Below are 14,922 nucleotides of genomic sequence, written 5' to 3' on the forward strand. Positions count from 1 at the left end.
ATCCAAAGAGACAGTCCTTGCCCAGAGGAGCTTGCAATCTACACAGAAAGCACAATATAAACAAATTTCACACGAGGTTAAGAATATGTGCAAATATATTCCATCAAAAGGCATTGCTCTCATAATCTATTGCAGCCGAGTGGGGCCTTTGAAAATGAAGCATGTTTTTCACCTGTGACAATAAACGCAAGGATTTTATGTTCATCTCAGGCAATATGAACATGTTGTCAACGCTAATGCGTTCAGACCCTTGTAAATGTCAACCTATAATGAATAAATCAGATCATCTAGTTCGCACCTGACTATATATGTGGGAATAAAAGATCTGACTATTCTAACAACAGACAGAAGTCTGTCCCATTAAGTATGCTTTGGGGATGCCTAAGTACAGACTTTTGGTTATTGGTAGACACTGAGTGGGGATAAGCAAACAAGTTCAAATGATGTTTTTAAAATAATGAATACACTTCAGCTTCCTTTTTCAAGTGTTTGAATGGGGTTAAGCACATAAACATCAGCAAAACTGATAACTCAGGGACAAGAGACATAAGAAGTTATTCAACAATTTTGTAATGCAAAGATAATTAGCGTCTTAGTTGGAGGTTCTGCAGGGCTTTCCAGGTGGACATTGCCTGTTGTTTTCAATCAGAAATGGAGTGGTCTTTACTGGTGACTGCTCTAGGCACAGCTTGGCAGGTCAGTTTTTCCCACCAGCATTCAGATGTCACTGGAGTCCACGTGCCTGTGATAAATTATACTATTCAGCAACTGTCTGAAGAGAGAGAGAAAACTCCTCGGCTTCTGAGCGTGAGCTTATCTCCTTGTGATAACAGCCTCATTCTCACAGTATTTGATTAAACACTAATAAAACAGAGACTCTCCTTTCATGGGTATATTTACTATGAGGGCAGTGCACTCTGCTGCTCAATGGTACTGAATGGATGGGCATTTCTGGAGCCCTAGATGAGCCAACCTTGCTTGGCCTAAGTGACCATCTTAATTCCCAGGCACAGTTGGCTGAGCGTTCCCCACCCCCTTGTAACTCCCTTGTGTTCCAGGAAGGAGAGCGCAAGCCCTTGCCACACTTTTCACATAGCTTTCAACAGCTCCAATGTCATCGCCTAGGCGACCGGGACGCTACTTGCTTGTAGTGCAGCAAATAACGTAGATTCACAATACCAGGCCGCCCCTGTCTGCTGGAGACCTCCGGGGGGACTCAAAACTCTCAGGGCTACAGAGCAGGTAGGGGGCCTTTTGTGTGTGTGTGTGTGTGTGTGTGTGTGTGTGAGAGATTTATTTAGCACAGTCTCTCTCTGGATTTCTCAGTATGGCATCTGGAGGATGATTTGTGGCTGCTTTGCTCCCTAGAGTAGTTATATGACATTAAACATCTTGGATACTTTGATCCAATGCGTCTTTGATCCAAAGTTATAGCACTGGTGGAGAAAAATAGCAACAAAGACTCAGATAAAAATCCTGTGCTGTGGATAGATAGATGCCCGGTGCCATGTCACCTACATGGTGACAGAGGGAAGTTGTGTCACGCCAGAGCTACAATAGTAGACTTCAGTGGATTCACATTTATACTCAGAGGTGGAATTTAGCTGCCAGACCTAAGGAAGGGGGGAGTTACTTTAATTTAGTTTGCTCTCCCATCACAAAACTCCCGGAGATTCCTTCTCTTTCTGCTTCTCTATGTACCAGTCCATCTTCCCATTTCACCTATCTAATCTCGTTTGTGGATTCATCACCGTGGTGGCTGTTTTCTGAATAATTGGGGCTACTTTAATTTCTTCTGTTCTCCCATCACAAGAGGAATAATTCCTCCTCTGTAGGAGGCATCATGGGTTAGCCAGTGCTCAGTGCGTGAAAGAGGAACATCATCTACTCCCTTATGATACTGCATGGCTGACCTGTTGAAACAATTGTTATAAACTGGACACGGCACAGGATCCGTAAAGTACAGTACGTATTGTGCCTGTCTTAGGAGGTGGCCGTGCATGAGTAAAACCTGAGAACAGCAAGCCAAGGAACAGCATTACCTCGGGCTGAGGAGACAGCTAGAAAAAACATGAAAAAGGCCCTGCGGTTCATGGTAGCGAAGCACACTGACAGGCAAATTGCTTCTGTCCTCATGGGCACTAACAGAGAATTTGAGACTCCAGTGTGCTTTAGTGAAGCTTAGTATCTCTTGTCAATTCATACAAGCTCCATGTTCCAGATATGAATTGAATAGCATATGATTAATTATAATAGTCATGAATTATCACCTGAGGATCTCAAAGCACTTTGCCAATGTTAATTCATTCTCTCAACCACCGCTGGTTCAGGTGAGCATCATTGTTCCCATTTACAGATGGGAAGAGGAGGTACAAAGAGATTCACATGACATCAAGGCCACACAGCGGGTCAGTGGGAGAGCTGCAAATAGAATCCAGGAGTCCGGACCCCAATCCTTTGCTCTAACCACTAGACAGACAGCACTCCCTTTTCAGAAACGTGGCTGCCCAATTATCTCTTACTAGTTGCCCCAGTGGTGCTGATATACCTAGGGCATACAGTCTGTTTGTGCATGGGCCTTTTCCTCTCAGGGCATGCCTGAAGGCTGTTGGGTAATGGGAATTGAATGTGGCCTTCCCCCTGTGGCCTTCCACCTTGCACAGTCGCTTACACCAGTGCACAATGGGTGTAGAATGTCACCGGATCAGAATGGTAGCATTTCGTATTCATTGTGCACTCACCTGGCACTGTTACAAACGATGGAGCAGGGCAGTGGAGAGCCAAGCCTCCGTGAGGTCTCAGAACCATGCTGTTTTAGAATGCTGATAGCAGTGGAGTTTTCTCATTACACATAAAAAAGTAAGTCTGTGTGGAACAAGGATATATGTGGTGGTAAAATTGAAGGTTTCCTTTGCACAGAAGGATAATGGAGGAGTTAGAACACTACGTCAAATATCTCTGAGAGACACCTACTATGGCCTGGCCCTTGGGTAGCGTTGTAATATGAATAGATGCCAGAACAACTCCATTGCTATGGTATTAGATCTGAACCAGACTTACAGCCAAAATCATACCAACAGGAGAGAACATTATCCTTTATGTTCTGTACATTGTTGAACAAAGGAATTGAAAATTTTTAACAATAGCAACTACAAAAAGATACTCAGTGATTATGCCGTGGGGTACAACACACAGGTTCTGCTAACAATAAGGTACTGAAAATTAAGACTGCTTCTCCATCATGCAGGCAGAGGGAAGTGTGCACCGAGTATCAGCCCTAGCTCAGAATTGCATGGTTTCCATTGGTTGAAGTCATCCTCTAAGTAAAATCTGTTTTTAAATTCGAATTAATCATGGCTGTGGCTTTCCAGTTTCAGCTATTGTATTTTCCTGAAGTACCACTTCTTTCCCCTCCAAAGACATCAGTGACTCCTGGGGCATGTTGTTGATTCACTTTCTTTGGGCTACACTGGCATGAGAGGTCATTTCGGTGGAAAATATTAATCAGATTTACTTGGAATGTACAATACAACCAAAGTTACACCGGAGGGGGTTCTTCAAGGAGACTGAGTGTTTCTAAACATGTCTAAAGGACTTCTTTAGAAACCATTTGTGCAGGCAATTCACATGGATGATAAATCCACAGAACAAATCAAGCCAATTGGAACAAACCAAAGTCTTTCCACAAACTTTAAAGTCCAAAAGTCCAGTGCCTCCATGTGAGAAGGGCAGCCCTGGCTATTTACCAGTCAGGGGACCATGTTGAATTGAGACAAACTAAAGCAAGATTTGCTTTTGTCCCAGCTATTTCTAATCTTCTCGACTCAGGGAATTTCCTATAAGGCATTGACTAGCGTCAGAGGAAAGCAGCAGCAGCTGCAGGGGTGGGGTTAGTTTGAGAAGGGGGTTCTGGTGTGGAAGCCTCCATTTTGAATGAAAACACAAGCACAAATGCACCAGTAACCTTGGATTAAAGCAGCCAAAGAACCCAAATATGCATGTTAAATTCTGTGCCCTTTTAAATGCCTGAGACAAATTTGCCATGTGCCCTGCTCTGGAGAATATCTCCCATCCCCCACAGCGTGCAGAGGGGACAACTGCAGCCAGCAATGTCCGTTCATCAGCCACATTTAGCTGGTAGACAGTTAAGGGCGTTCAAATCAGTTGCATGTCTAGTAAAACTCTTCACTTTCCCTGCAATTTGCATGGTGCACAGACATGCAGAAGGCAGAGGATCCCCTGCTGCAGCATTCCCCAGGCAAAGACATGTTTTTACTGGGCTTTCAAAGGCACAGTTTGGCTCTGGGTCTAAATTCCCCCTAAATTCAAGGGTCTTCAATTTGGGTTTTTTTGCCAGAGCACTCTCCCTTGCAGAAAGCTTCCCAGTACTGGCCATCCAAACACCAGCCCTACCTAGAGACTTTAGCTGACAAAGTGACTTCAGTGCTGCTAACAGGTGCTGGGCTGATGGCTTTGGTGATTTGGTCTATGGTGTTTAGTCATAGATCACACACCCAGCAGGGGCAGAGGTAATGTGAGGGTTCTTCTGCCGAGAAACCTCATCCTAATCAAGAGGGACCATGTTAAAGAACGAGAGAGGAGTTTAATCTCCATGGCTTATTTGGTGTCTTTTGAGATTGTCAGCAAAGGGCCAGTTGCATGGTAGTTTCCTGGTGTGGACATTAACTGGGCAGGGACGGACAAGGTAGCCCACCAGCCAGCCATCAGGTGGTAACAATGTTTGGCCATTCCTGCCCACCTGGGTGTACTCAACCCAGTGAGTTAGGCATGAAAATCTCTACAGCCCATAATCAGTCCTCTGGGACTTCATCTGACACTGAAAACTCCAGAGAGGATCAACCAGTGAATCTAGAGACCTGGTTTCAGTGAAATCCTAAATAAAACATGTAACTAGCGAGATGCCTATTGTCAATGAACACTAACTCTCCCATACTATATTACTATCCTGCCTCAGACTTAGCTGCGTTAACGGAGCCACTGATATCTGCTCCCTTCCCTATCATTGAGTATCAAGTGCATTATAATACAGCAGCAGTGTTTATACAGTATCAGGAGAAAAACCACATCAACTTCATTATGTAATCCCAGGTATCGTGTGAACTAATGACATGGGCACGGGACTGGGAATCAGGATAATTGTGTTCTGTTCCTTGCTCTGACACTGACTGTGTGTGTAGCCTTGATTTAGTCACTTCTTGCCTCAGAGCTTCATCTGGGAAATGGGGATACTACTCCTTACTTCCCCACCTCACAGTGCTGTAACCATAGCGCTCCAGAAAGAAGGGAGGAAAATGACCTGTTAGATTATCTAGCCCACTCCTCTCTAGCAATACAGGATTATTCTCTAGGGCTCTTCCCAGTTCACTTTTAATTAATTTAAGTGATCATCACCAATTTGCATTGGGACACTTTCCCCTTCCAGTGGATCTTACTGCAAGGACATGTTTAAATCTTGTGTTACAGACATTCCCTCAAGCCTAAATAATTTTGTCATTAATTAGAAATAATGGTGTAAAATTATATCTCATTTTAGAGCAGCGTTTCTCATACTGGGGAGACCCGACCCAAAAGGGGGTCGCAAGCCTATTGTAGGGGGGGTCACGGTATTGCCACCCTTACTTCTGCACTGCTTTTAGAGCTGGGAGGCCGGAGAGCAGCGAATGGGCACCCAGCTCTGAAGGCAGCGCTGCCGCCAGCAGCAGTGCAGAAGTAAGGGTGGCATAGCATGGGGAGTGGGGTCATCACTTTTTTGGGGGGATCATCACATATTTTCAAAGGGGTCCCAGCAAAAAAAGTTTGAGACCCCCTGTTTTAGAGGATGCTGTACTGCCATTAACATTGCTGAAGACTTCTGGAGTTACTAATAGGTGTACAGCACTTTGCAGTTCTCTGCCTTTCATTCCAGGCTGTCAAAGTATTATTATTACTACTCAGCCACACTCTGTCCTGGTTTCTACCACTTCCTTTACAGCAAATGAATTGGCAAATGCACCGACGAGTGTAGTAACAATATTAATAGCCCAAGCCTCTGTTTATACCATAGAGTTTATACCATGGAGTTTTAGTGGGAGCTCTGAGCTGTACAGAGACACTAGCGTGGCTTTGCAAACACAGATGAGGCTTCTGAACTCCAAAAACGCCCTTAAAATATTCAGATTTTTTTTTTCATCTGAAAATGACTCGAACCACGTGGTTAGAAACCGTGTCACCCATTATGACCACATTGTAGTGGGTGCTGCTGCTGTGCTCTCCCTGCTGAAAGAGAAGGTGCAGCTCAGTCCTGAGATTGCTCATTCCTGGGACGGAGAAAGGCAGCATGGAGCCAGGGTAAGGTTGCTAAGAAAAGCCCTACTGCAGCTCAGAATGGTTCTACGCTTTCTCTTAAAGCTGCAGCCCATGTTCCTTTCTTGCACAAAGTTTCTTTCTCTTATGAAAATGGAGCGGGGGGATATGGGACTTCAACAAATAGAATCCTACTGTGGCTAAATTCGTAGCAAAAGAGTCCACTGTTGCTTTGGAAAAGCCCTCCGGATAATAATGTGTGGACATTGTATCCCACAGACAAGACACAAAGGTAATGGAACCCCAGGGTCTAGGATCAGCTGAAAGAGAATACTCAGGCTGCTTTCATTTTTAACTTACAATGTGATATTTTCAGTCATTTTTTTAATCCTTTACATTTCAAGTTGACTCAGGGCAAGCACAGAGAGAAAGGGGACGACCAGAGGAATCCCTGAGCCAGAAGGGGTACCTCTGTACTAAGAACAATAGCTCACTTGGTTAGAAAGCTGCTGCTTCCAGATTCTGCAGTTTGAGATCGAAAAGCAGGAAGTTTTTAGGTTCTTAGTCCTAGATGATAATACGAAGGTGCTATAAGGTGGTAATACTGGCCTTCTGCCTGAAAGAGGTTACCCAACGTTCCTGGGATGGGGATATGTCACTAACTGGATATAAATGGGGTCCAGTGTCCGTGGAGGGGAAAGGCAAGGAAGTGAAACTGAATGATTCTGCAGCATGGCTCCAGGCAGTGTAAGGCAGCAGAGTCCAAGATGGCTGCAGCCTAGTGGCTCCAGGAAATGCTGGCGTCTTTCTGATGGATTTAAGGGAGATGAATCCGTGGGGCACAGTGATCGAGCCTGTGCTCCCTGAACATTTATGTCTGGATTTGGAAATGGCCATGAAAATATAGATTTACAGGGTGTGACGTTGGATCACTACCTCCTGCTCACAGCATGAGAGAGACTTATCTGTGCCCACCACGGGAAATCCTTCCAACTCCGCCGGCCGCTGGCGGCACAAGTGCTCCAGGCTCTGCGAGCCCCGCTCATCTCTCGCACACACCACCTTGTTACACTCGAGTGCCCAGGCCTTCGTTTTCTGGACACCCGCAAGGCAGGCACACAGATTCATCGCCCCCTTGGAAGCAGTGTACCCCCATCCATCAGCCTCCCCTCAGTTCAGTGCTCTCTTCAGCGCAAGGCACTGGGTCGTGTCCACTGTAAAACCAGACAGAAGTTTATTTAGCACAGCTTAAGATAAAGATCCAAAATAGATGCAGGTAAAAGGACTGGAACCACCAGGTTACAGTGTTACATAAAATATAAAATTCAGTTGAGATCCTGTACTTATTAACCAGTTCCCTTCCAATCTAATAAAGTATTTCTCACCCAGTGGTCAGTCCTAACAGCACTGGTCCAGTCCAGAGAGGTGGGATCCACTTTTCATGGGATGCGCACACCGGCAGATTGTCACCTCAGTAACGAATAACATCTTGTGCCCTTTCTTCTTCTTCTTCTTCTTCTATGCAGCCTCAGACTTTTTGTCTCTTTTCATAATCAGGGCCTTTCATTAACTTCAGCTCAGCCCTGAGGGCCCCTAGTCAGTGTCTTTTCTTGGTCTTTGTCAATGCTCAGGCCTGCATCTGGTCCAGACTATAAACTCAGGGCTGGGCTGAGTTGAAAGATATTGATTGTTCTCACTTATTGAGTTAGCTGAGACCCACCTGGCCTTAGGTGACAGGCATCATCTCCAACAATTTTGGAACATAATATTCTACACAGCCCTTAATATATTACCCATACAAACCTCTCAGAATAACCATGACGATTAGCTATTCTTAGCTTTTGCCAGAGAGCACACACCACCCCCACTTTGGTGAAGTATCGAGAATCTGGTCAGACATAGGTGTAATAAGCCTGCCTGGACATGTCTGGGCAGGTCTAGGCATGCCTATGTCACATAGCGGCTCGTAGTGACTTGCAGCAAATCCAAGCGTGCTGTCAAAAGCTACCATTGGAATCATGCCAGGCCCCACCAGAGCTGAGTTTCTCTACTCACCCTGGCTGACAATCCGGATTGCCAGAGTTCTGGCAGCTGATCCCCAACATATTGTCGAAAGTGGTCCAATGTTGAAACTAATAAGGAAGATCTCTTTGGTGGATTGCCTACTTTCTAATAGCATCCCATTGTCTGAAACAGTTGAGATTTGCCTATATGCTCACAGATCTATAATTTGCAAAGCAGGGCCTAATTTTTCACTGTAAGGTCTGTGAGAGCACATGGGAAAATATAACTGTATGTGTACAATGAGTACTGCACACTCTGATACTTGTGCTGGTGTGTATTTATTTTGCAGTCACAAATGTGCATTTTTATGTGCACATTTACCAGTCACTGCATGTATGCACAGAATCTCCAGGTGAAGATTGAGCCCCCTGTTTGAAAATTTGGTACAAACTATCTAAGTGTTTAATCAAGATCAGTTTAGATTGTTTTAATCTGCAGGCATTTTGGTGGGTGCTGAGTATTATGGACATGGGGAGTGAGGGAATTACTTCAGACTGATCACCATATTTTGTTAAACTACAAAGAAAAACCACAGTGTAAAATAAATCCTGACAATTTCAGCCCCATTTCTTGGCCATACGATGAGACTGTTAGTGGTCTTAGGACAGTTTTTTTCTCCACCCAATAAACCCTGCTGTGTTTTGTCTGTTACATGGTACTTTAATCCACACCAGAGGGGTGTACATTTTTGTCCGCACTAGCATGTCGCACACTAACTGGTCCACGTGGACCCAACGTTATTACGTTAAAAGCACTAGGGACTTCAGTGCATGCCAGTAGACTACATGTGGGCCAGGTAGTGTGGGACATGCTAGTGCAGACTAAAATTTACACTGATAAGGACTAAAGCACCGTATCGACATGTTCTCTTTCTCTTCCTGAGCCGTTACCCTCTGCTTCCTTTCAGGCCTATAAACTCTTTGTCTTTCCTCTTTCGAATCCTTTGCTTTGGCGGAAAACTCTGGGGGCATATTGAGTCCATCATTTCCATGAGGGCAGCTGAAGAAAAATACCAGTGCGCCTCCTGGTTTCATTATGTTCCTGACCTTGCAATGTCGCCTAGGAGTCTCCTACTTGGCACTAGTTTCCATGTAAGCCCCTAGGCTTTACACACACTGACTCTGGGTCATGGTCCTTTCCTAAACGGACACTAGTCCCATGGTAAGAACGTGACTTCGATGATCCTCGCAGAGAATAGCATGAGGCCACTGGCAGTCACCTTCTGCTTGCTGGAAGCGCTGGAAAACACAGGATTGATAAATGCACCTGCCCCACACATCCCACAAATGGGCTGCTTAGAAGATGAGGTCTGTCAACAACTACCTGCGAGAAAATGTTCTCTGGAGGAGGGAGCAAGGCGCTCAGTCTGGGCCTGAGGGTGGTGAAGTAGAGATAAGAATACTCACACAAAGATTATAATGTGATACATTTATTCATATTTGTGAGGTGCATAGGTGTTGGGTGGAAGAGGCATAGAAATACCTTGACAAATAAAACTCCAGACATCTGGGTTCTGGCTTTACCGCTCGCTTATATTGTGAGGGTAGCAGAGTTATTTTTCTTCTCTGTTTACCCATCTGTATATTGGGTATAATAAACTTTACCTTCTTGACAGGAGAGTTATGAGGCTAAATTAATGCTGGCAGAACACTTTGTAATCCCAAGTGAGTGGTGCTATAGAAGGATTAATATTAATGGAGAAAAGCTTTGGATAAAAGTGCTTCCTAAGAATGTTTTTATTATAGCTTATTGCTGTTGAACAGTGTCTAATAAAGAACAATACATTCTGCTCCTACTAGTTAAGGTTAATAACAATCTGATACAAGTTTGGAGATGTTCCTTTGAATGAGCATCTTAGTATTAGAATTGCAGGAGCATTTGGAGATCAAATTGCTTTTGATAATATTTTTGGCTTACCACATGTGCACTTTTGTAGAGGGCTGCATGAGGACAGGGCTGGCTTTCAAAGTGATATTAATATTGTCATGTTACATTTGCTATGACTCACAGGTAGTAACTCCCATAGTCATATATACAAAATATTGTCTAGTTTAAGGAGAGCTTTGTAAACTCTGGACTCCTGTGGTTACCCCCAAACCCAGACATGTCATGGTGGGGTCAGAGCCTGTGTTCAAACCAGAGAGCCCAGATTCAAAGAGCTGTGATGTGAGATTGTGTCTGATTCCATTGTGTTTTATTGCACTTGCTGATCAGTGCAAACATTATTAATTAATATTTGTTTGAATTTGAAAGGGAAATTTGAAGGCAATGACATTTGTGACTCAGGTTGGGTAAATAATAATTATGAGAAAAATGCAACAAATATTCAGTGAATATGTTTGCAAATGATATTCCCAACTGTAAGTGGTCTTTAATGGAAATGAGTAGTCAGACGGTTAGGGCTGAGGTGAATACTAGGAATAATTGTCTACAGAGCACACCATTGGCTAAAGAAGGCTGCCTGAAGCAACAGTTGACACTTTAATAAAGTTTATTGTAACCTTCTCAAATGGGAGTCACGGAGCCAGTATTTATTAGAGATGGGTTGGAATCCAAGCACCCACTGTACATCAGTCCCTTCCAAGTTTTCGGTATATTTAGAAGCATACAGAATGGTGATGACATCTCCGGAAATATAGCACAGTTGGGAAAGCCCCATCAGCCAGAGGGCTGCCGAAGGAACATTTCCATTGCTTCACTGCTCTCTCGCTCTCTCTTTAAAACCGGAAGTTGATTTTGTGGTCATGAAAGGAGACAAGCTGACAACCCGGGAGACTGGCGATCTCTTTCTCTAGAGATCAGGTATGGCATGGGCAGAGGTAGAGCAACCTCCCCATCATATCCTCACCACAGAGCCTCAACCCCGCTCTGGACCACCCAGGGGTAAGGCAGTTAGGGTCTGACCCAGAGCCCATTCAAATCAGTGGGAGTTTTTCCATTGATTTCAGTTGACTTTGGATCAGGCCCTCAGTCTCCCTGGCTCATCCAATCCTTGGCTTCTCTGTTAAGACTGTCAGTGAGGGAGCCAATTAGTGTCAATGATGATGAGTTCATTGGGAACTCTACTATGGCCTCAGTTTATTTCCTATTGTAGGCCGCTGAAGGGCCGGCAGATGGTAACTAATTATATTAATTTCTAGTTGCGGCATAGGGCCCCCATGCACGGAATCTCTAATATAAACGCTTTGGAGAGTCCCTGTCTGTAAATTATTGGCTGTGTTTTGTTATCATTTTCAACCCAGCAAAACACATTTGATTCATCAGTTAGTGCTGAGCTTTTCAGAGTTGTTTGTTTGTTTCTTAAAGTGACAGTAAAATTGGTTTATATGGAATCATTGGCACAGCTCATCCTTCCCTTTCTATTGCTGGTAATGATCGATTCTGTTCTTCTCTGGTTCTTATGCTGTGCCCATCACTGGTATCTGTGGGCTTTGGTATTCTACTGAGAGAAAGCAAGGCATTGCTGATTGCAACTCGTTGTCCTAGTAGAGTGGAGCCTGCCTAAAAATATACAATTATGGTACAACTCTTTGAGATCTGGCACCTCCATATGACTGACCATGTGCGGCATTAATTTAAAAATACAAGGATAGTTTCAAGCAGAGGTTTGAGAATAGCATCTCATCAGCCTGGTTTCACATTTCATGTCCTAACGCTATTTATTTTAGCTTTATCAGAAAGCCCCACTGAAGGGCGTAGCTCCATGAATCCGCTTAGCTCCATTGACTTCAGTGAAGCTATGTCAATTTACACTAGCTGAGGCTCTAGCTCCAAGAAGAGAAAGAATTTCCTGTCTTTTAGAATTTCCAACCCCTCACTCCTGGGGGGGGGGGGGTGTTGAATGTCTTGGCTCTTTGAAATGACATCTAGATGAATGAAAGGTTCACAGACACAGAGCCAGATTTTGCTCTCAGACTTCACTAGCAGTCGTTTAGGAGAGGGGATGCCATCTTTCTCAGGTTGAGATGGAACACTGCATGCTGGAACCTCTAGTCTTTGCTCTCCATACTTCACTATTCAGCATGAAGGTGGATGCAATCTCCTCTTTCCTGTGCAAACTGCCCCCTGATTAAAGCATGGCAGCCCTCAGATGGGTAAAGTTTGGGTGCCCCCATTGCAAGCAATTCATTATCTCCGGCCAGTGCTGTAGCCAAGTCCTGCTGCCTTGTACTCAAGTACTAAATCATAACAAAGCAGCGTTCCTGTGACAGAGCCGCCTCAGGTCGGTACTACTGTGGAGTACGTAGTGAAACCCTCCATTCAGAAACCTCCTGAGAGTCTCACATGATCTTGCTGAATAAGGACCCAAAGGCTGGATGAAGTGACAGATTGCTTCTCTCTCCTCCCCCTTCTCTTGGTGACCCATACTGAACAGGCCTGGGCTTGTAGGACTTGGCGGTGCCAAACGAATGGGAAAGGCAGCTACTAATTCTTTCTTTCACACGCTGACGACCTCTGGAGGCCTGAGCTCTGCCAGACTTGGGACTAGATTACAATGCTGGCAGGAGAGGAAGTGGCAACATTTCAATGTAATGAGTCCTATGGAGCTCTGGTTCCAAGTGCAACGTCACTGGGGAGCTACACGTGAGCTCCCCGGGCGCGTCTGAGAGTGCTGTACTCCACCAGGGGCTGTGGCAGAGCAAAACTGGGAGCCAGTGAGAAAACCGAGGGTGGGGGATTTTCAGCAATGGGTTATATCCAGTGGGATCCTCCATTTCCCCCCCTAAAATTAGAGCCCACTGTTATCCACATGCTGTGATGTAATGGCTCAATATGGGACTTTCAATCTACTTTATCTTAAACTGAGTTTATTGTATCTTGATTTTATTATACATGAGCTTCACCGTGCAGGCCCTGGAAATAAAGAAATGGAAAAGAACCATTTGATCGTCTATTCCACCCCCCTGCATGCTCAGAGCACACCCCGTATATACACTTTGTAAAGCACTTAGAGAACCTCTGACTGAAAAGTGCTGTGTAAGTACAGGCTGTTATGATTATATGCATTGTGGCAACACTAATGATGCTGTTTTTCTTTGGGCCCAGAGTGATTTATCCTCTGTCAGACTCCCCCTCTGTGAAGATGTCCCAGTCTTCTCCAGCTGATGAAGGAACAACGTTTGAACATCTCTGGAGCACACTGTAAGTGCTACTTGACCGTTGTGCTAATACTTGTTCTGGGAAATAATTGGTCCATCATTGTTTAATGCTTAGTGACTCATATTGTTGAGGAGGACTTAAAAGGGAAACATTTTTATAGGTACCTCTACCCAGTCTCTTAAGCTGCAAGCCCAGTTTTGCATGCCCATGTTTTCATGCATGAATTTTTCATGTTCAGATTTTTGCTTGCAAAACAGCTCAGATTTGTCTGCTCAGACTACTTTTTACCAGCCCAGTCTCCTTGCATCAGTGGAGGTCCTGATATAAGACAACTCAGTGAGAGCAGAGATTGTGGAACATCTTGAACGAGAAACCACCTATCACCTCACAGGATCTGGTCCATAACTTGCACATGCAAGAACCTGGGCACCCAAAATTTGCCCTCCTGTTTTCGTTGCTGCTTTTGAACCTACCCCCACCCCACCCCACCCCACCCCACCAGCGCTAATGCTCTAGATCTGCACCACAAATGCAATGATGCGTTTCAAAATGCTGCAAAAAATAACTGCAGCAAAGCTCAAATTTGGTCTCCCCCTTGCTGATTGAAGGTCAACGCCCAGGCACTTCCTTTTGCTGTAGCAAACGTTACTGTTTGGAGGGGACTATTTGGAAGTGCTCATTGAAAGTCAAAAGAAACTAGGAAGATGTGACGGCCAAAGGGACTTAAGTTCTGCTGAGATGGAAGCAGCCAAGCTTGTGCCCAGCTTTGTTCTCCTGCCTGCCTCTATTCATCGAGTCTTACCAGCCTGTTTCAGCCCTTTGTAGGGTTCACACACACTCCACTGGCCCACGTACTGGACTGCAGAGAATTAAAGCAGGGCTGGTTCACACAGTGCTGCCGCGGGAAGCTGGCATAGGCTAGTTTAGGTTGTTCTAGCTGATATGGCTGCTTGGAGAGTTTGCCCGTCTTCACAAGGGATTGTGCTCTCTACACATGGCTCTCCCCGCTCAGCTCTCTCTGCAGCGTTGTCCCTCCACTCAAGACCCTGGAGTCCTCCCTGTGTGGTCCAGACTCCACATTGGGGCAAGTGGGTGGAGACTGGCAGGGCAAGAGGGATACACATTGTCCGCCTCTAGTCCCACACAGGTTAGGCAGACAAGAGCGTCCAGTCCTGGGCTGCATTATCTTTCCTTCATAGCCCCACTTGGGGGCCCTGGGTGCAGCTGCTGCCGTGAGGCGTCCCGGTTCATGTGGCTCCAATGGAGTCGTGTTGCCACAGTGCCCTGGACGATACTGCACAGGGCTCCAATGCCGATGGGAAGGTTTTCCACTAGCGTTAATGGGCTTTGGATCAAGCCCCTGCTTAGTGGGAGAGGTGGATGTGACGGACAGGCCCGTGGGTATGTGCCCTCTGCTGGATGGATCAGGTAAGACCCACTCCTATTGTAGTGGTT

At 45.2% G+C, this 14,922-nt stretch overlaps 1 protein-coding gene across 2 annotated transcripts in view; it reads left to right on the top strand.

The window, feature by feature from the left end:
• The first annotated feature begins 1,159 nt into the window (after positions 1–1,159).
• TP73 (tumor protein p73) overlaps positions 1,160–14,922 on the top strand; it is a 74,452-nt gene continuing 60,689 nt past the window's right edge. The window contains exons 1-2 of one of the 2 annotated variants that reach the window (XM_054009484.1): positions 1,160–1,242; positions 13,414–13,509. In XM_054009484.1, coding sequence (XP_053865459.1) covers positions 13,451–13,509 — 59 coding nt within the window. In that variant the 5' untranslated portion in view covers positions 1,160–1,242; positions 13,414–13,450. Of the gene's footprint in view, positions 1,243–6,259; positions 6,349–13,413; positions 13,510–14,922 lie in introns of those variants that run through there. The other variant, XM_054009483.1, reaches the window with a different exon arrangement.

The sequence above is a fragment of the Malaclemys terrapin genome, chromosome 19 (genome assembly GCF_027887155.1).
Source record: "Malaclemys terrapin pileata isolate rMalTer1 chromosome 19, rMalTer1.hap1, whole genome shotgun sequence".
Taxonomy (NCBI): Eukaryota; Metazoa; Chordata; order Testudines; family Emydidae; genus Malaclemys; species Malaclemys terrapin.